Source organism: Mustela nigripes, chromosome 6, assembly GCF_022355385.1.
Source record: "Mustela nigripes isolate SB6536 chromosome 6, MUSNIG.SB6536, whole genome shotgun sequence".
Lineage (NCBI taxonomy): Eukaryota > Metazoa > Chordata > Mammalia > Carnivora > Mustelidae > Mustela > Mustela nigripes.
In genome coordinates this window covers 135,539,549-135,561,832 of record NC_081562.1, presented here as the reverse complement: position 1 = coordinate 135,561,832, position 22,284 = coordinate 135,539,549, and the positions used below count along the sequence as shown (strand labels likewise).

At 47.3% G+C, this 22,284-nt stretch overlaps 1 protein-coding gene across 1 annotated transcript in view; it reads right to left on the bottom strand.

Moving 5' to 3' along the window:
• Nucleotides 1-22,284, bottom strand: part of FRMD4A (FERM domain containing 4A) — a 607,134-nt gene that overhangs the window by 115,753 nt on the left and 469,097 nt on the right. The window contains 2 exon segments of the mRNA XM_059404285.1: nt 6,888-6,972; nt 18,184-18,276. Coding sequence (XP_059260268.1) covers nt 6,888-6,972; nt 18,184-18,276 — 178 coding nt within the window.

The window sequence follows — 22,284 nt, the reverse complement described above, 5'->3', positions numbered from 1 at the left end:
TCTGTCAAATAAATAAATAAAATATTTAAAAGAAAAGAAAAGAAAACACCACACATCAGAAATGCTGTTGAGCATGCAACTGTGTGGGTCATCAGGGACCCCCCCCCCCATTCTATAGCCCCTCCTGCTCTACTTAAAGTTCACCATTGGAACCCTGTTCTCTCATGACCACACTCTAATCCTCGGCAACTTGGGTTGATTATGACTGTATTTTCCTGCTCTTTTTGTGCAAAAAAGGGGACTATAAAATACAAAGCAAGGGGATGTGAGGGAGAAACCCATTGGGTCATGGGTTCTGCCTCCTGGTGAAGAAAGAGTGGAAGGCAGGAAGGTGGTGCTCCTACTCTCGGGAAAATGACAAATAGAACAAAACACAATGAAGCATCTTTCCTCACTTTTCCGCTGTTGAAATGTCAGAGATTCGTTCTCTGAAGAAAATGAATAGAAAGCTGGAATGAGGCCCCCATCAAAAGCACCAGGAATAGAAAGGGAGTCTATACCCCAAGTGGAGGGGTTCCTTCCCCTACCCTGGAAGTGGAGGACGCACCCAGACAGGAAGTGGAAGACCAGACAGGAAGTGGAGGATGAACACCCAGACAGGAAGTGGGAAGATTCTCCTCTGGAGAGAATGAAGAGCCACGGGAAAGGACACCCAGACACTGCTATTCAGGGCTCCTACTGAAAGAACCAGCTCGCCCGCGGATTGCTCCACGAGGATGTCCACCAGGAGACCACTCCTTCCCAGAAGCCTCACTCTTCCACATGGATGAATGGACCAAGATCAACAGATGACTGACGCAAGCCTCCTACATGAAAGACAGAGGCCAAACTAAATAGGAAATACACAGAGGGGAAAAAAAGAACCAAAAAGAAACGGCACGGAGCGTGTAATTAATATTGAAACGATAAGAGAATGTTACATTTAAAGGCAATAACAGGATAATAGACAATACAGTGTATACATGTAAAGAAAGATCAGATAATACCGAGTCTCAGAAATCGAAAACATGATCACAAAGGTTAAAAAGCCAGTAGAGATTAAACATTATATCGATGAAATCTTGCAGGAAGTAGAATAAACAGACAGATGGAAAATAGGAGATACAAGGTATCATAGAAGGAGGCTATGCCCAGCATCTAATTAACATCAGTTCCATAAGGAGAACGTGAAAAAACAGAGGAGACCCCATCAATGAAATAGTACAGAAAACTCTCCCAGAACTGAAGAATACCAATCTCCGGACTAAAAGTCGCCATCAAATACACATCCTAGCGATTTACAAAGACCCATTTTAAGGCATACCGCCCTAAAATTTCAAATGAAGAGGAATAAAGAGGAAACCCTAAAAGAGCCCACGGGGGGTCGTGGGAGAGGGGAGAGGGTCCACATACAAGGTGCAGCACAGCAGACTTCCCCCCAGCACACTCTGAAGCAACACCTTTGATACTCTGAGAGATGTCTTCATTCCGTATTTCCATATCCACTCAAGCTATCCATCAGATATAAAGGGAACACAAAGACTTTTTCAGATATGCAAGGACCCAAACACTGTACTTCCCATATGCACCTTCCCTGGATTTATTGGAGGATGTTCTCCAGTGAAAAAATGGTGTAAAACAAAACACAGGGAGACTCGGGATGTAGGAAACAGAGGACGCACTCCAGAGCTGGGTGAGGGACAGACTGGAGGGGAAAGGGGTCCCGTGCTGAGGTCTATGGATGAGGCCAGGTCTAGGCTAGAGGGAGAGGATGGAGGATGGCTATAGGGAGGTCCCAGGACAAACAACAAAGGAGGCAGCAACAAAAACGAAACCAAAGAGAAGAATGGATGGATGAATTACCCAGTGCATTTGGAAATTAATGTGGGCATGCACTTGGGAATCTACAGGAGCTCTTGGGGAAAAAATGATGGGCCCAAAGAAACTAAACAGGTAACAGCAAGGCAATTATTACCTTTAGGTAAAACAAGTGGTTGTCTAAAAAGGGTGCTGCTTGGATTAGTCATACTAATGTAATGCTGGCAGCTGGGGCTTTTACCCAGAATGGGGCTTACCACCACTTTGGGAAAACGGGAAACGGGAAAGTGTAGGTGGTTATATTGGAGTCCTTAATCTTCACGCAACTGAGTTGAAATTCGATAAATCTAAAATGGATATAATCAAGGAATAATGGTTTGTGCCAACTTATTTGGAAATAGGTAAGAAATAGCGGAAATTGTTGAAGGTGCTGGGACTTGGGGGTGGGCTTTTTTTCCCACAATAAGCCTCTTAGAACCATCTGACTTGAAACTGCATCACATGTTACTTTGATAAAAGTATTAACTTAGAGGCACCTGGGCTCAGTCTGTTAAGCATCTGACTCTTGATTTCAGCTCAGATCATGATCTCAGGGTCATGAGGTCGAGCCCCATGTTGGGCTCTGTGCTGAGCATGGAGCCTGCTTGGGATTCTCTCTCTCCCTCTGCTCCTCACCTCACCCCCTCTCCCACTTGTGCGCTCTCTAAAAAAAAAAAAAGTATTAATTTTTGAAAAAGTGAATGAAATAGTGCTTGAAGGGAGCAGGAACAAAGGGCTCACTTATTTGAACAATTCAGATTCTGGTACACTGCAGGGATCATTGCCCGAGAAATAGGGAGGGAGTTCGTATGAATCATGCGCTGGGAAAACAGCGCCCCGTCTACCAGCATCATGTCCAGGCTGCGTGCCTGGCACTGCCGTGTGGGCTTTTCCAGGATCCCCGTAGTGCTGGGGGGGCAGCATGGGTGGCACACAGAAACTCTCAGTTGAGACGAACAACTCGGGTCTGGATCCAAGAGAGCAGGAGCTCATAATGTTCCCCGTGTGGAGCTAAACCAACCACACTCATGCTTTATCTTGCTTCATCTTTCCAAGAAGGGCGTGGGTCCGTTCCTTTAAATATTTATTTATATATTTAGAGAGAGAGAGAGAGCGCACCAGTAAGTGGTGGGGGGAGAGGGCAGAATGAGAGCATCTCGAGCAGACTCCATGCTAAGCGCAGACCTGGAAATGAAGCTCGTTTCCATGACCCTGAGATCATGAACTGAGCTGAAACCAAGAGCTGGATGCTTAACTGAGTGCACCCCCAAGGCACCAGGGTTTGGGTCCTTTAATGTCCTTGTTCAACCAAAGAGGAAAACTAAGCTTGGAGACATCAAAGAAGGAGTCCACATTCAATGCATGTACTATGAAGCAGAGCGAGGACAGGGACCCAGGTTGTGCGGGACTCCAAACCGAAATTCCCAATCGTCCTCTGCTGCAGGGCCTCCCACCAAGCCGGCATAGTTAACAACAGTGTAAACCAGACCGTGCCACTTGTTCAACCACTTTTGGTCCTTGGTCCTCGAGGAAGTCACTTAACCTCTCAGACACCCTTTCTGGGTAAAGCTAATGATTCTGGCTCTACCTCTCGATTGGGCTCAATTAAGATAATATATGAGAAAATTTTAAAGAAGCTTGAAGTGCCAATGTATGCAAATGCACATATTATTTTTGATGACAGGAGGGAGACAGACAGGTGGTCTTGTTACCCTACTTGGTCCCCCACTTAAGCTTCAGGGAAGCGGGTTCTAATAGGATCCTGAGGAGACTACCCGGGGTTCTGGAAGACAGACAGCAGCCAGGTCAGCAGGCAGGCTGACACTGGGCGTGTCTCGGTCCCAAGTATGGCTGGCCATCTCCCCTGGAGGATCTGTAATATTAAATTTGGAGGACTTCTTCTTTTTCGTTTTCCATGAATCCCAGGTTCTTTTGCGAGTACAGTATTCAGAAGCACCGCAGCCTTCAGCTCCGGCTAAGCATCTGTGACTGGACTGAACTGAACAACTCTGAATGAACGGTTTCTCTCCTTTTCCCCAGGTGTCTGGACACACGATTTGGGGCCACCTTTTACTTGGCTGAGATTTCATCAGTTGGGGAATTGGAATTTCCAGGCATTTACTGTCCCACTGTGCCCCCTGGTGGACAGTCTCATGTTTTACTTCCCAACTTTCTCAAAGTGCTTTCACATTCATGAAACAAAAACCCTCAGAGACGCTTGGGAGCTGCAAGCTAGGAAGGCTGGTCTTAGTTCCACGCTAAAATGAGAAAACACATTTAGAGAGAGGAAGGATTTTGCAAGTTCCTGGAACTGTATTTAGTGTCTTTTTCCGCCATTCAGCAAAACCCCAAAATACTGCAGTCTGAGTGGTCTGGGTTTGAGCCCAGTGTAAGTCCTGGTTCAGCAACTGTCACCAAGCGAGGTCCTTTCACAGAATTGAACTTGATCCCTACCAGGCCCTTCATTATTGTAGTCATTTGCATTTGGAAGGACTATTCTGTGCAATGAATGTGCTGAAGTACTTCCAGAAGGAAGACTGACAGCTGATGTACCAAGCCAACTGGTGCGTGTGTTTTAATGTTTGGTGGGTTTGCGGCAATGCCTTAAAATAGGGTTTAGTTAAACCTGAAAATATAGGCGGTGGGATCTCCTCAGACTCCTTCCTCAGCTATTGACCACTTCACCATGAGCCCATTTAGCTTTGAAGTCCTCCGTGGCTGCTGGGGGCGGCGCGGGTGCGGTGAGGTGGGGTGGGGTGGGGTGGGGGATCTCCACTCTACGGGAGATCCTGCCCTCTGGGGCTCAGAGGTGGCTGACCTGGAGTCAGGTTGCCAGCTTCTGATCTGTGCCCTTGGGTGAATCTCCTCACTTCCCTGTGCTTCTTCTTCCTCCCAGGGGAAACAGGGCTAAAAAGTAGTATTCAACCTCTAGGTGCTGGGAAGATTCAGCTACACAAGTTACAGAAAGCGCTCAGCCCCAAAGCTGTCCTTCTCCATGGCTGTTGATGAGCTGACCTGGGGAGATGCCCCGAAGTCTGCATTTGTGCTACACAAGGGACAGCAGTGTGGGCTTTTCCTTCAAATACCTTCTTCCAGTAGAGGATCTCAGCCCTGGTGGTGTTTGCAAGCCCCTCTCCCCAGGCAGGGGGCGTGTGGGCATTTGGGGTTGGCCAATGAAAGGAAACACTGCAAGCATATGGGGGAACTGGACACAGTGCAAGGGAGGGACCATCCCACTCAATTAAGAATTGTCCCTGAACAGATTTGTCTCTAAAAAAGAAGTACAAATGGCCAATAAGCATATGAAAAGATGCTCGGCATCACTAATCATTAGGGAAATGCAAATCAAAATCACAATGAGATACTGCCTAACACCCATTAGGACGGCTATTATTTTTTTTAAAAAGCCCCCAAAATAACAAGTGTTGGAGAGGATGTTGAGAACTTGGAAGCTTTACACGCTGTTGGTGGGGATATTATGCGGTGTCGCGGATAAATGTACTGTGGTACTGTGGAAAATAAAATGACAGCTCCTCAAAAAATTAAGCATACAATTACCGCACAATCCAGCGATTTCACTTTTGGGTACACACCCGAAAAAACTGAAAGCAGGGACTGGAAGAAATATTTACCCATGTTCATGACCCATGTTCATGGGAGCATTATTCACAATAGCCAAAAGGTGCAAGAAACCCAAGTATGCATTGGCAGATGAATGGATAAACAACACACGGTCTCTACGTTTCACTGGAGTATTATTCAGTCTCTACAAGGAAGGGAATTCTGACACACCCTACAACGTAGATGAACCCAGAAGTGAAATGCCAAGTGAACTATGCCAGTTACAAAAGGGCAAACACTCCAGGATCCATGATGTGAAGTGCCTAGGGTAGTCTAATTCACAGAGAAAGCAGGAGGGTGGTGGCCAGGGGCTGGGAGGTGTACAGACGAGGGATTTTGTGTTTGCTGAGTACAGAGTTGCAGTTTTGCGAGAGGAAAAGAGATCTGGAGATGGACGGAGGGGACGGTTATTGCACAAATGCTGTGAACGCACTCGGTATCATGGAACTGTATACTTACCAGTAATCATCATGATAAATTTTATGTGTATTTTAGCATAATAAAAAATCTGCCCCACCTGAAGTGCCAATAACATCCCTTTGAGAGAGAAGTGGTCCGATAGGCATGCATTTGGTTGTAAGAAGTCCGCTCATCCCTTGCACGTAACACCCAGATCTCCTTACAACGTGCACCCTCCTTAATGCCGGTCACCCAGTTACCCCACCCCCTCCCTTCACCCCGGCGACCCTCAGTTTGTTTCCTATAGTAAGAGGCTCTTATGATTTGATCCCTTTCTGTTTTCACTAAATTCTACCCCTGAAATTAATAATACAATATACATTACCTAATTGAATTTAAATAAAAAATTAATTAATTGAAAAGAAAGAACTATATATACTACAGGACTAATGAAATAGAAACAATTTAATAAACGGAGGAATGTTTCATAATTATAAATGGGAAGAGTTCATCTTTTAAAGTTATATATTATCCCTCCCCTTCTGAATTTTTCTCCATCATTCAATACAACTGCAATTAAGTTTTTTGTGTGTTTGTGTTTGTTTTGCTACATCTTTTAGCAAGTGCTCTCACATTTCTAACATTTATCTGGAAGAATAAACCAAACAGACTTGTGCAAGAAGAAGAAGAAGAAGAAGAAGAAGAAGAAGTCGTCGTCCACTCGTCCTTAGGAGCACAGTCTATGCGGACTACGGCATCTGCCCTCCCCATCCATGTTTCCTCTTTGTCTCAACTGCCAGGGAAAGGAGACCCCAACGACCCAAAACTTGATGAACTCCTGATGGGATCAGGAGTCCCGTAGTTAAATGGATAGTGTTATTTCAGGATGTTCTCACTTATTTATAGAATTCCACTTATAAATGACCTATATTAATCAATAAAATCACACTGGGGCAACAACATGCGATTTCTGGCTTCACATGATATTCCGGCTTTCAGAGGAAAACTGAACAGGAGGAAAGAGTTCTTACCTTGTAGATACAGGACTTAGCATTCAGAAAGAAGAGCTCGATGGTAGCATTGTCCTTCAGGTATGAGATGCTTTCTATATAGAACCTGAAAGAGAAAAACTGCTAATGAGCCACAGAGGCAGAAACTGATTGAGCTGAAAATCAGCTATTTTCTGAGCTACAGGATTTGACATGAGGATCAGAACTCCCCATCCTAAATGAAAAAGGAAAAGGCGTAATCCGTTGTTTGCATACGGTTCCTTTTCAAAAGAAAGCACAGTTTTTCAAGATCCTTTCTAGCACATGAGGACTGCCATGCCTGACAACCTTGTCCAGCGCCAAGAAGCCAGGCCTCCTACCGGAGGGGGTTAAACTCCAACATCGCCTTTCTTTTTCCTAAGCCATGTTCCAATTTTTAATAATATTATTTGATTTTCATATCTTGCTTTTTTGGTCCTAATCATTGTTGAGTTGGATTTCTTGAGGATAATTTCTCCTGCTCAATTGAAGAAGGGGGCAGTCTTTCTCTTTGAAATGGTTACAACGTTATTTTCCCAAAGGTGGAGAGGTGCGATTTGATTTCTGCGAATCCCGAGAGCTATGGCAGTGCTCTTAGGCTGTGATATTAATGCATATTAAGCCAAACGAGAATTGGATTTTCATCCATATGGAGCTTATAGATTTCTTTCACTGATGAAACATGCTGAAATTATTTACGTTTACATTTAATGCACCTTTTTACGCATCGACTTTGGAGTTTATTAAATCATGTAATCAGATTAGGCACTTGTACTTGTCTAGGGACCAGCTGCGCAAAGGGAGGGGTGATGGAAGGCAGAGCCTTGCCGGGGAACAGGCTCTGAGTGGGGCCTCTGCGTCCCTGCCACCTGGAAACTGGGGCTACGCCAAGGTGGGGGCGGCAGGTGTGATGGGAAAACAAGGGCTATGTTCTTCTAGAACAATGTTACAATATGATGGAAAGAATCCTGGGGAGGAAGTCAAGAGGCCAGTGATCTGGCCCCAGTTCCATATGATTTAGGGCAAATCACTTCATCTCTCTGGGCTTCTGTTTTCCACACTGTAGAAGAAGACCGCAGGTCAGTGGTTCTCCACCTGAGAAGTCTACCGTTTTCAAATATTAGAAACTCATTCAGATGAAAACAACAATCACCACAGCAAAAAAAAAAGAAACCAGTATTTCATGAAGCTAGCAAAACCAGTTTGCAACCACTTGTCTGCAGACAAATAATGTTTTCGGTCATTTTTCATGTGTGTGTGTGTGTGCGCGCAGAGGCTGTTGTAATGAGTATCACACAGATTCATTTAAATTTGTGAGTGAATCCACAGTAACTTCAGATACCAGCAGATATTTTCAATCAACAGGTACTAATACAATTACCACCATGTGAGAGTCTACAGAATGTCTGGAAATTATAGTATAGCCCTCATTCTTGGGAATGAGTAGGATCCTTAGTGGACCCCTGCCACCTGCTCTCTCCCTGCAAGGAAAAAAAAAAAAAAAAAAAGCAAGTACCAGCCTCCTGCTTTTTGGAGCAGCTGTTTTAGGTCATGGAGGTTCCATAAAGGGTCTACAGTGGTCCCCCTTACAGCACAGTGGTCCCAATGGAACCGCAAAGTGGTACAACTTCCTCGTCTCTACAAGTGGAGACTTGAAATGCAGTAGCAGGACGCTTGGGTGGCTTAGTTGGTTAAGAGACTGCCTTGGGCTCAGGTCATGATCCTGAGTCCCAGGATCGATTGAGTCCCACATACATCAGTCTCCCTGCTGAGCAGGGAGTTGGCTTCTCCCTCTGCCCCTCCCCACCTAATGCTTGCTCTTGTGCTCCCATTGTCTCCCAATAAATAAATAAATAAATAAATAAATAAATAAATAAAAATCTTAAAAAGAAATGCAGTAGCAAGCTCTAAGTCTTGAAGCAAAGTTAAATTGGATTTAATAATTAATCCACATTTGTTGTGAAGGATTTTTTTTTAAACATTTATTTTATTTATTTATTTGACGGGCAGAGATCACAAGTCTGCGAGAGGCAGGCAGAGAGAGAGAGGGAAGCAGGCTCCCCGCAGAGCAGAGAGCCCGATGCAGGGCTCGATCCCAGGACCCTGGGATCATGACCTGAGCCGAAGGCAGCAGCTTAATCCACTGAGCCACCCAGGCGCCCCTGTTGTGAAGGATTTTTAACTGGGAGCAGTCAGAATAGCAAAATCAGAAGGAAGGAAGGAAAGAAAGGGAGACGGAGGGGTTGAGAAGGAAGAGCAGGGAGTGAGGGAGGCTGACTTGCAGGCGTGACTCATTATAGATGAATCTTGCTTTGCACCTTTGTCCAAGCTACTGCTCTTGACCCAGAAACCACCATTCTCCATGCCCCAAGCCACTCCTGCTCCCTTCTGCCCTTACTCAGGAACACGATGTTTCGTGGACTTCGCTGATGGCCCCCAGGGAAAAGCGCTTCTCCTGGGCTCTTCCTCTGCTTGCTGTGCTGCCCCAGGGTCCTGCACTTTCCCGTTCCCTGGGGCATCTTCTTTCTAGGCTTTGGTGAGGCCAAATCCCATTCATTTTTGTATCTCCACCACTAATACAGCACCTGGCACACACGTGGGCTTAGCAAGTGTCTGGGAGGGAAAGCTTCTGCAGGAAGGGGAGGAGCTCAGTGATCCCCGGATGTCCTGAAATTTCCGGTCAGGGGCTCATATTCTTCATCCAGGCCCTGTCCCCGTGCCCATCCCTCACTGTCAACATGGAAAGATGCACAAGCAGGCGCTGATCCCCTCGGATCTTAAAGCCAGGACAACAGCAGAAGTTTCTGGAGTTTGACCGTGAGTGACCTCAGTTCTACAATAATCACTCTGAGTCTAAATCTGTTGAGTTTGAAATCATGTAATTTTCAATGCAATGCCTTATGTCTTTTCTGCATTTGTTTCGATTCTTGAGAATTAAGGAGTGAAGACGTTCGCTACTCCTGCCATCCATTTTCTCCTCAATAGTAGGAGGAAACATAACACCCCCCACCCTTGCCAGAACTGAAGTTGGAAAGGACAGAGCGGGTTCTGTTCTCTGCAACAGCATTCGTGTCCCCCGAGTTCCACGGGGTCTGGCTGGACACGAGGCAGGAACGTAGAGAAAATAACCTAATCTGAGAAGAGGAAAAATAAACCATCTCCTCTTGACAGAAACTGAGAAGCAGGTTCCTGTTAACCTTTATCACCGAGAAGCAGCCTGGAAAACAGTGTGAGCTCCAGGCCTGTCATATTATTATTCTGTAACCCTGGATATTTAACTCATCCTGAACTTTCCATCTGCGCTAGGGAACTTGTGAGTCAAAATGCCCAGAGGAAAACAGACCTCAGACATCTCAATCCACACACTGAGGCTCAGGAAAAACTAGGGGAGCACCATGGAGAAGAAACTTCTGGAGAAGTGGGAAACATTGATGGTTCGGTTACAAAATCTGAATTTTTTTTTTTTTTTTTTTTAAACCGGTTCTGACCTTTTTGATTTTCATGAGAGCTCCTCGTTTTTGCCAGTAGGTGGCGATGTTGCATTTCCTTAACCACCAGTGCGCGGGTTGGGTTGGGAGATCCGGCAGAGCTTCCTCATAGACCAGGTTCACAAAGAAAATTCCAGGTCTCTGGGTAAAGCCTAGGAACTGAATGCTTTCGTGTAGATTCACAGGGTCTGCACGGACAGTTCCAAGTCTGGCTCTGTATTAATCTTGGGGTTCTGCTGCTATGACATTTGGGGCCTTGGTGGCTCTGAAGGGACTGCCCCTCCCAGGGCTGACCAGTTCCTTTAGAGGCCTGAGCTTGCCTTTCCTATGCAGACCAGCCACTGGAGAGCTCACACACCCTTCCCTGCTCCTTTGTAGGGCCCTCACACTCCAGGTCAGGACCTTCCTGCCCTCATCACCCCAGGGCCTGGGCCAGAGCCAGACAACTCTGTATAACCCCCATGCCCCAAAGCCTGCTGAAATTATTCAAAGAAGCCAAGCCTAAACCTGATTACCCTGCCTCACCCATTCCTTCCTGTAGAAACCACAGAACAAAGGCTCTTCCCCGTATTTCCCCCCACTCCCTCTGCCTCCTGACCAACCCTTAGTGCGCTCTGGGCAGCGCTGCCTGCTGCGGCGTGCCCCCTCCTCCTGCAGACTGTGAGTAGCAAGCTGTCTTTTCAATGGCCACCACCCCCTGATGGGTTAGGAGTACCTGTACCCGAGTAATAATAAAACTTACTTTCAAATGTGTTCTTTGGCACATTTAGCAGGACTGAATAGGACAGCTACCCCCCTCCCCCACCCCCCGCTGTCGAGTCAAAGGGCCAACCTCTGTTCTAGGCCCAGGGCAAACCTGGGTATGTCTGTTCCCTGAATCGCATCAGCAATGTCACACCCCACCTGGCCCAATCATGCCAGCCTGAGCTCCTGCATCTGACACTCTGAAGCAGGAATAAATATGGGCTGTGCTCCTACGTGTTTGGGCCCATAAAATAATCAAGAGGTTCTGCAGCCTTGGGGAGTCTCCTTCCCTTTAACCCGCAGACGCCTCGGACAGCAGCAGCTTGCCCGGGTGTCCAGTGCAGGACGTCAGTCCGCTGGCCCCTTCTGGACGGCCCGCTCCTCCTCTTCCCTCTCGCATCCACCCCCCCGCACTGGGGAATCACCGAATCTTTACGGCAAGTGTTAATTAAATGGACCGCTGATTTCATTTTGTCAGGAACACAAGGGTCACATTCGGAATGCTGACTTTGAGTAGCAAAAAGGAGCAATGGGAACGAAACGGGTATGTGGTGCCGCTGTGAGTTTCTGGGGCTGGGTATCTCTGGTCTTTAGAATTTCACCAGCTTGAAACAATCCTCACTGGGGCACCCCGTTGAGATCTAGCAAGTTCTGGTTAGCAGGCACCTCATTTTAGGATCCCTGACTTCGTTGTTACTATGGTGACAGGAAAGAACAACTGTGTCTCAACCAGCCAGGAAAGACACCAACAGTCAGGTCATAAACTTGGCTGTAAAATCCCCACTCCCAGATTAAACCTTCCTGGGATCGCCTCTCTCTCTCTCTCTGTCCTAGTGCTCACTTCAGTTTACTGTTGGTGAACGTCAGTTTGAGGAGACAAATCTAATCTCTTATTTATTTTGCTACCAACAGTGGAGATGATCAGCGTTGCAGGGACACTTGGCTGAAGACAATACAACTGAAGCAACAGCCCAGGCATGGAGGGGACCATCCTGAGCACAAACGTGATCCTACAGAAATACACAGAGATTTCCCTGGGCGTGCAGGAGAATTTTTCTGAGAATTTTTCTTGACCTGTTTCTTAAGCTTGCCTGGTGAATACGATCAGAGGGTCGTTGTTCTCAGATTTGGGGAGTTTGTGTCCTAGTCCCAGACAGAGGTCTGCAGAAGGACGTGACCTTGCTCACACACTGCTCGCCGGGCTGATCACAGAGCTGCAGGAGGGAAGGCCAGCAGGTGCGGCAGTCAGGCCATGCTGGACATGCTAAGGAGAGCCACAGTGTGATGATGGGAGACCAGGAACATTTTGAGGAAGGGAGCAGACGAGAATTCTGGAAAGCTACTCAGTGGTCACCTAGAGAGGGCCAGAAGGAGCCATAACCAGGACAGTGGTTCAGGGAGAGTCAGAAGTGGGTATAGGACCTATTTAAGACACAAAAGACAGGAATTAGTGAATGAAGGAAGGCAAGGAGGCAGGGGAGGGAGAGCAGGGGAGTCAAGGTTGACTCCCGAGTTTCCGGCTGGGTGTGTGGCTGTGCCAATCACAGAGATAAGGAGGTGCCACAGGAAGAGGAGGAAGTTTGGGGGCAGAGAGATGAAGACACCATTGATTCAGGCAGAGGAGGGCAGAGAAGCGCCCATGGAATTTGGGGCCTAGAGACCGCCCGTGACCATGGCGGTGATGGGGGGACAGCCACAAGCTGAAGAGCCAGCAGGACGAGGAGGAAGGAGAGGAGGGCAGACCTTTGGTGTGGACATGGGTGCGGGCAAGGAAGCAGTAGCTGAAGGAGGATGCAACTCAGGGAGGGCATTCACTTTTGTCAGGGTAGAAGAGTCATGGCCATGAGGGGGAAGAATCCGTGGAAAAGGAGCAGCAGAAAACAGAGAAAGACGGAAGCCTGGAGGCAGGGAGTTCTCGGAGGAGCTGGAAGGGGCTGCACTGGAGTGCACGTGGACTGGCTGGCCTCGGACGCTGGGCTAGGGTCGGTCTCCCTCCGAAGGGTGTGCATGTGTGAGTGGGTGGGCACGCGTGCAGCAGGTGGCTAAGGAGGCCACAGGATGGGTGGGTACGGTGATGTAAGGGAGCAGGAAGCCGCGGCTCCCTTGGGCCAGCTTTCCCTTTCTCTACAAAATCATAAGCAGTATCACCTTGGAGCAAAGGAGTGAGCTTCTGGTTTGGAGTCTGTGGCAGGAGCAAAAGCTACCATGGGCAAGGCAGGGGACCCCGAGCAGGTGCCATGGACAGAAGTGGCTAGAAACACCAATGAACTGTGTGGACCTTCGTCCCCGGCCCAGTCATAGTCCACAGCTCAGGGACAGAAATAAAAAAAATATGTGACTGGACTGATCCCACCCCACATGTGTGTGCACGTGTGTACGCGTGAAAGAGTGCATGCATGAGAGCCATGGATGCACAGGGCCAGCAGCCAAGGGAGGGGTGGTCCTGGGGAAGGGGTGATTGCAGCGGTGCATAGCAGGCTTTAGACTGAATCGGCAGAGATAAGGACAGGCAGGGCTGAGAGGACCCTAGAATTCAGGGAAATGGATGCACAGGCGCACAAGGGTAAGGGTTCGTATGCTTTGCCTCCCCCACCACACCCCGCGCTCTACCCTTAGCTCCTAAACCAATGCCCACAACATAGTCAGTGCCTGGCCGATGGGACCATGGAGTCTTCTTTATAGGAGAGGAAAGAGCAAAGTAGGGCAGAATGCCTCCCCACTGGTGTTCACCCTCATCAGCTAAGGGCAAGAGTTTCTAAAGTGGGGCTAATAGCACACACCTCGGCTCCTGAAAGCTGCTGCTTTACCATCTGTGAGGCCCCTTCCTCCACCGCTACGGAGTTTCCAACCTGCCACCAAGATTTGCGATTGGGGGCTGGCCCCCCGCTAATGGGGTGCACTCCACCAAGGCCACTGGGAGTTCAGCACGGCTCGATCTGGAATGTCAGGCCTGGGAGGGTTGCTCTCCGCACTTTCTCACCCAGTGGGGGTGCAGCTGGGCCTGACGCCATCTCTGCAGATGGACCCCGGTTCTGCAGCCGCAGCCGAGTGTGCAATGCAAGAGGGACCAAAGTCACCAATCCTGACTTGGTCTGTGGCCCCGCCAGAGTCTCTGAGAAGCTATCACGGGGTCGCTTTTCACTTGTGGAGAGAGAGGCAGTGTGGTGGAGGGGGGGGGGGAGGTCTGAAGTTTGGAGTCAGATCTAACTGAACAGAGGTGGTAACTTACTAGCGGAACTAGGAGGAGAATCAGCATGTTGGGCCCTCATCTCCCTCCCTTCTTAATTTTTTTTCTTTTACATTTTATTTATTTATTTGACAGAGAGAGAGAGAGAGAGAGAGAACATGCAGGGGCAGAAGGAGAGAGAAAGGCAGGGTCCACACTGAGCAGGGAGCCCGATATGGGACTTGATCCCGGACCCTGGCATCGTGACCTTAACCGGACTCAGATGATTGACTGTCGGAGCCACCCAGCGACCCTCATCTCCCTCTCTTTACCCAGGAGTAATAATACGTGATTCGAGGGCTGTGAAGATTTACAATCATTCTGAATAATGGACGGGTGTTTAATAATGGATAGTTCCCTTCCCTCAGACCTTTTTCCTTTTTAGGTAATTATTAAGACTCTGAAGGTTCTGTGATCACTCCCGGTGATCCGTGATCTGACTCAGGAGAAGGAAGGGGGAAGGTCCTCTTCAGGCTACAGCATGGGTCAGTGAGGACAGATTCTCAGTCCTCTGTCCCGCCATGCTGAGAATACCACGCAGCACGACACCAGCCCCAGGCCCTTCGAGGACCTGCTCAGAGGAGAAAGCAGAATTACCTCAATTCAAATTCATGTTATTTAATGTATTGGGGTCTTGTTTTTCATCATCGGTTGAATGGAGGGGATGATTTTGCCCCCACTCTCACAGATGTTTCGAATATGCATTACAGCAAGAGAATATACAACTGCCAAATAGTAAGCCATGCTGGGACAGCAGCCCAAATTTAGCTCCCCAGTGGCACGGGGTTAATATTTCCACTGGATGAATTCCCAACTCTTAGCTTGAGGCAGTCAGCCTTTTCCACGGTCTTTTATTGGGTGCTTTTATTCTTCATTTCCACAAAGGCTAACGGTGCATGTGTTACAGAGATGGAATCTCTAGATGTTTAAACAAAAGGAGAGGGGCTAGGAGCAGCTAGAGAGACTGCTTGTAGGCATGCACGTGGGCTGCTGGCTGGGCCGGGGCTGCTTCGGCCATCACGCTCTCATTGAGAAAAGAGAAAGGTCAGCGTGCACATGGGGGAATTGCCCAGCCAGATGGGGGCTCCTCAATGGACCCCAGGATCATCCAAGGTCTGAGTCCTTTATAAAGATAATTTGTCCAGCCATTCCTTTGGAGAAAATAGCCTGCGGGCACCCCTGGAAAGGTACCCAGGTATAAGTTAGGAATTCTTCCCAGGTACCAAGGTAAAAAATGCATAATTCGCCTACATGCCAGCATCAGCCTCCTCTCTTACAGAAAACAGACCCTTGGTGTTTTGCTTCTGTGTTGCACAGTTGGCTGCAAAGTGGGGACTCAGGAGAGTGGGGTCGGGAGCCAGGCTCCTCTGTGATGGGTGCCAAGGGGACACCCACTCTAGGAGGTGGCGGCAACAGTTCAAGTGACAGATGATGGGGAGACAGGCAGAGAGGGCAGAAGGTGGAAGTAGCCGCAGAGAATTCATGCACCTAAGAATCTGAGGAAGAGGAAAGACTTCAAGTTTGCAGCCTACGGGACTGAACGGATAATGAGGTCACAGATTTGAAGAACCACGGAAGGCCTGGGGAGGTCAAGATGCTGAGACTGGCTTTGGAGCTGCAGAGTTAGAGGCAACTCAGGTGGGCCAAGACTAGACATAGAAACCCAAGGCTCTGCAGAAAGAGCAGCTTTTGTGATGAGCTACAGAAGGAACTCTACCTGGTGATAATATTCTGCTGGGGTCTATCCCCAAACGTGGCCCAGGAGAATTTTTCCCTGGGTATGTCCTCCCAAGTGCTGGCTGCAGCCACCTAGGAAAATGGGTGGTGGATGGCAGAAGCTTTCATTCCTGGTTCTCCATATTGTGAGCATGGGATCTACTTCTGCAGCTCTCCTCTGTATCTGGCATCACAGAGAGAAGTCAGGAGCGACTTGGAATGGCCTGCAAATCCTCAGCGACAATCTCAGGGCGCCCCAAGCTTTCTTCCAGGGCTCAGTTCCCGAAACCCACCAATAACTCAGCTTGTAACAGGCCCCTGCAAAATGCAGCTAATATACAACCAGCTCAGAATCTTCTCTTCTTGATTAATGTTGGTGAAAAGCAGCAGGAAGCGGGGAGCTCCTGATGTATGGCAAGTGGACTCAGCCACCTTTGATTACAGGTTAATGAAACGTTTAAATTCAACTGAGCCTTGCTGGATGCTGCCACACACCTCCCTGGTGGAATTGTGAACTCTCCTTTACACAGTTACTTTCCCATTTATCTGAGAAAATTGAGCCACCATTAAAGAGACTGTAACATCTAGATCACGCCCATCAGTAATGGAAATGGCTAAGATTAGCTCTGATAGGTTTGCTGCTCTGAAACAAATAAAAAGGTCATTAAATGCAAGTTTAGATCTGCTCCACCAGCAGGGGTAAAGATCCATACTCCGGCCTGGGAAATGGACCCTTTAATTCTCAGATAGGCTCTCTGATGGTATCCGTGGTATCAGGATGGCTACGATTAAAATTGCATTCCTGACCATGTTCTCTTAGAAAAACTGAACTTTTAATTGTTTGTCCTGCTCTTGAACTTGTTAACATGTATTTTGTAAAGATTTTATTTATTTATTTGAGAGAGAGAGAGAGAGAGAGCATGAGTAGGGGAGGGGGACAGGAGGAGAGGAAGAAGCAAGCTTCCTGCTGAGCAGGGAGCCCAATGCAGAACTCAATGCCAGGACCCCGGGATCATGACCGAGATGAAGGCAGACACGTAACTGACTGAGCCTCCCAGGTGCCCCACTGAACTTGTTAACATATTTTTTAAAAAGGACAGGGTGTGTATATTGGGTATGAGCGTTGGTGTCCACTGGAATACGGAGGCATTCGAGCCTAAATGCCCCTGCAGTTGTGCACAGTGACGGTTCTGCACAGACACAGACTGGTGGCTCCAAGAACCAAGGGCTCCAGGAGCTGCTGGATCTGGACGCACAGATCCTGGCTTCGCCCGTGAACCCAAGACATGACCCCCCTCTCTGCCTTGCCAAAACTTTCTGCAAATGGAAGTGTAAGTCTGGCTGACTTCATGTTTGTAAATGTTAACCATGAGAAGCAAATTATATTCTCTGCAGTCACAAAATAAAACTTCTTATAAGAGATTAGTGACCAGAAAATGCACATCGTTTCTGGTATTTTATTACGCCATATCCTCCCTTACTGGGCAATGCCGTGATCTATGCTTTGTTGCTGCATTTCAACTAGTCCTATTTGGAGTAAGATAAAATAGGCAAATTTCAAGAGGCCAAGTGCCACTTGTGATGAAAGAAGACACAGGGTTGCCTGGGTGGCTCAGTCGGTTGAGCACTTGCCTTAAGCTCAGGTCATGATCCCGCGATGCTGGGATCGAGGCCTGTGTTGGGCCCCCTGCTCAGGGGGGAGTCTGCTTTTCCCTCTATCCCTGCCCCTCCCCTCACCTGTGCTCTTACTCTCTTTCAAATAAATAAAATCTTTAAAAAAAAAAAAAAAAAAAAGGAAAGACGACATAGACATTTGTGATGTAGTTCCAAATGACTCCCACCACCAAAATAATAATAACCCCAGGGTTTGTGTTACTATAAGAGACCGAGTTTAGTTTGAGAAATATACCCCCCAAAAAAGCAAAAAAGAACTTGGACACTCACACTTGGACACTCACACCCTAGGATCTCATCTACTAGGAATGCAGCTCTACCATGACCTCTGTCACTGGCAGTAGATGGCAGCGAACTTGATTTCCCTCTCCTTTAATCATGCGGCCCTCCCAGGCCTTTGTTGACAAAGAAAAGGAGCAGCAGCAGAAGGATGGACACAAGGTATACATACCTGACACAGAAATATAAAACCACCGGTCCGGACTTTTTGGGGAAGTCATGTTCCAATACTCTTCGATCTAGCTGAAGCCAGTTTAAGTGTCCCCTGAGGAGAAGAGAGATAAATGGGTTAGGACTCCGGAGTTTGCATCTGTGATGAAGGCCTGTGTGCGGCAGAACATGTTGGATCACAGATCAATGTGGCCCTCCACTCCTAAGTTCTCAGTATTTGAAGGACCTCAAGGCATTCCCGGGGCGGGGGGAGGGACACTGAATCAGCGGCAGATCCCGTGTGACATGAAGGAGGCGAACAGCAATCAGGAAGTGCGGGGCTCACGACCTGCTATCCATTTCCGAGATTGTGCTCAACTTAAAAGGGAGGCATTCTCTCTTCGTCCTGAATTCCCTTATCACCATCTTCCTGGATGCCTTTTTTCCCCAAAGAACACAAAACCCACTTTAGAAATGTTAGCAATCTTCACAACATCTTGCTGGAAGCAGACGGGGTGAAATGTGAATCACAGACAGTTTCTTAAAAATTTAAACTTCCATGCATCATGGACCCAGACATTCTATGCCTAGATATTTACCTATGTCTGTGCCAAGACTTTTTTACACACAGATGTGCAAAGACACTTTAACAGCTCAAAACTTGGAACAAGCCAAGTGTTTATCAACGGGGGAATGAGCACGATGTATTATAGAGCAGAATACTATGACCCAATAAAGCCAGTAAGCTATTGATACGTACACCCACATGCATGAATCTCAGAGTAATTACTGAGTGAAAGATGCCAGACAAAGAGTACAGACTGTAGGATTTCATCTATATAAACTGCAGAAGATGGGGCACCTGGGTGGCTCAGTGGGTTAAGCCTCTGCCTTCGGCTCAGGTCATGCTTGGCAGGGAGCCTGCTTCCCCCTCTCTGCCTGCCTCTCTGCCTACTTGTGATCTCTCTCTGTCAAATAAATAAATAGAATCTTAAAAAAAAAAAATAAACTGCAGAAGGCGCAAACTGATCTATACTGACAGGGCTCATTGGTGGTTGCCCTCGGGGGTGGGTGCGAGGGAGGGATTTCAGCGGGGCAAGAGGAAACTTTCAGGAGTGTTGGATATGTTCATTATCTTGATGGTAGTGATGGTTTCATGGGTGTAGACACATGTCAAAACTCATCAAACTGTACTCTTTAACGAGTGTTTATTGTATGTTAATTATACCTCATCAAAGCTATTTTAAACAGTGAACCACAGAGACCTTTGATAGACAAATGGAGTGGCTTGTGTGTTTCTTCCTTCCCTCTCTTCTTCCCTTTTGTAAATATTAATTAATCACTTTCTCGGAGAAAGGGTCTGGAGATGCAGCGGTATATAAAATAGACACCATCCTGATTCCCCTTGAGCTTATGGTGTTGTAGGGAGACAGACCCTCAGCCACTATTCCTGCAATTAATAGCAGGTTTACTAATCAGAATGGTATTAGGACCTTACACCTATGGTACAAGGACCATGAGAAATGAGAACACGTAAGGACCTGAGCTAGGGTCTGAGAAGTACTGCCTGGTGTTTGAGATTTGAAGAACAGTAAGAGTTAACTTAGCAAAGAGAAGGGGGACTACGTTCCAAGCAGTGTAGCCAGCATGTGCAAAGGCCCTGAGGTAGGGAGAAGTCTGGCATGTTGATGTTGTGTGAATAGAAAAGGATGAGGTTGTAGAGGGCAGCGACCAGCTGCTAGGGCCTGGGAGGCCACAAATGAGGACAGTGGTCTTTGCAGAGTGAGGCAGAACCATGGGATAGGTATGAGGAGAGGCGTCTATCTTTTCTTCTCCTCTTCGGACCCAGTTTTGGTCCAAAAGCCTGGAGAACTGAGTCCTATAATCACCTTTACTCAGGAAGCTCATGTTGAACAGACACAACTGATCCATGAAGCCTCCTCAGGTGCCTGATGTTGGGTAACATGTTCATAGCACATATGCAACATGTGAAAGGCTGGCACTAGCTCTGTGGACAATGGGAGACAAAAGTTGTCTGACTCGCTGCATTAGAATGTCTGTTCCTCCAAGCACATGCCTGCCTCCAACAAATGCAAGACAGAAAACATGCTAGAGGTTTCCATCTCCACTTGAGGAGCTGTACATTTTACACAAAATCTCTTTCAATGAAGCCCACAGCTATGGCTCTGGAGATGGTATTTGAATCCGCTTCTGAAGAGCGTCCACCTGAGGAACTTCTCTTTTCCCTCCTGCTAAGGATCTCCATCTAGAGAAATATTTTTTTTTCTATTAACTTTATCTTTCATGTTTGGTTATTCTTCTCTGAATATAGTAAGGATAAAAAAGTAATGGGAAAAAAGAATTTCTAAATAAAATGACCAGATCACTTTCTTCCAGAAAGGTGGGATAAATTCCCATCCAACTAGAAGATGGGATCTGGAAGCAGAAGACCTCGGTGCCAACTTGGTCTCTGGCTGTACGGGAAATGCTGAGACTGCCCCACAGGGTCATACTGCTTCAGACCTCTGTGCCTGAGCTCATCTCTCTGCCTAGAATGCCCTTCCCTTCCTTCTTCACCGAGCGTAGCCTGACCCATCCTTCAAGACCTGGCTTTCCTGTGTTTCTTCCAGAAAGCGCTCCTTGACCTACCTTCCCATACCACAAACCAGCCTGGGCTGGGTTCCTCTCTGGACCCTCACGGCGCCCACCCCAGGCATACCTGCTCCCATACTCCCTCCCCACCATCTGTGGAAGCTCCTCTATGTATGCTTTCTGTCTCCCCAGTAGACCCTTTACATCTGAAAAACAGAGACCTGATTCATAAGGTAAAATGTGTATGTTTGATCAAGTGGAAGGTATTAGCACAAATGTTAGCCCTAAGTACCGGATAGTAAGTTACAGTCACGCTCTTCCTGTCTATGAAAATGTCCAGAATCTCCAAGAGCCTTTTCTTCAGGCTCAGAAAATCTTGAGGAAACTCTGAACAGCAATCCATCCAATGGCTAAGCAGAGTTAAATTTTAATCTCTTGCCTGACAATAATTTGTGATAAAGGGTCTGTCAGGAAGAACCTTTTTATGATTATCACAAGAGAAATCCACAGTGCAGTCCAACGGCCCAATATTACTGACCACACCAACTGCTTGGGATTCAACCTGGCCTTGGCAGGGGCAGGGGGGTGAAGGTGGGCCATGATTCACTTGGTGAAGAACCTCTAGGTGGGGACATTACGTATGAAAGGACACAGACATAGGTGTCCCTTGGATGCCACTCTGTTTAGGGTGCTCTGCCCTACTTCATCCATGTGAGCAGAAGACAACAAGAGGAATAGATTATCTCTCTACAGAATTTCATTCCCGTTAAAATTTTTTTAAAGATGGGCACCTGGGTGGTACAATAATTTAACTGTCTGACTCTTGGTTTCAGCTTTGGTCGTGATCTCAGGGTCATGAGATTGAGCCCGGTGTTGGACTCGGTGCTCAGCATGGAGTCTGCTTGAGCTTCTCCCTCTCCCTCCATGCCCCAGCAAATCAATCAATCAACCTTTAAAATAAATAAATAGAAATAAATAAATAAAAATAAAAACATTTTTTAAAGAATGACTGTTTCATAATATATTTATTTAATTGGAAATTCCTTCATTGGAGCCATATTATCAGTTTAGCATTTACCAAGCACTGAAATAGTCAGACACTAAGAATACAATCAGGAAGCAGGAGGCCAGAACCACTCCAGACTGAATAGCCAGCATCCGAGGAAGAATGAATTTCCTTTCTCCACTTCCTCTGCTTGACTCCTGAACCCCCAGCTGAGGCATGTGGGCGATGGCAGGACGCACACCCATGCACAGGGTTCTGACAGCCACAGACAGGTGGACGCCAGAGTCCTGAGGTCCTTGGGCAGAAGGAAGCGGCCCCCTCCATTTCGCTCCATTTCATGTGCCTGCAAAAATCTCTTCACCAAAGGCTGCTCACTAAGACAAAGACCAAAGGGACTAGTAACTCATCCAAGGTCTCTTAAGATAACTGCCTTATATTTGGGCAAAAGCTAAGAGATAGATTGAAATGTCGACTGGAAAGTCCAGTACCCTGGAAACTCCAATACTCTGGGCTTGTTAAAATATT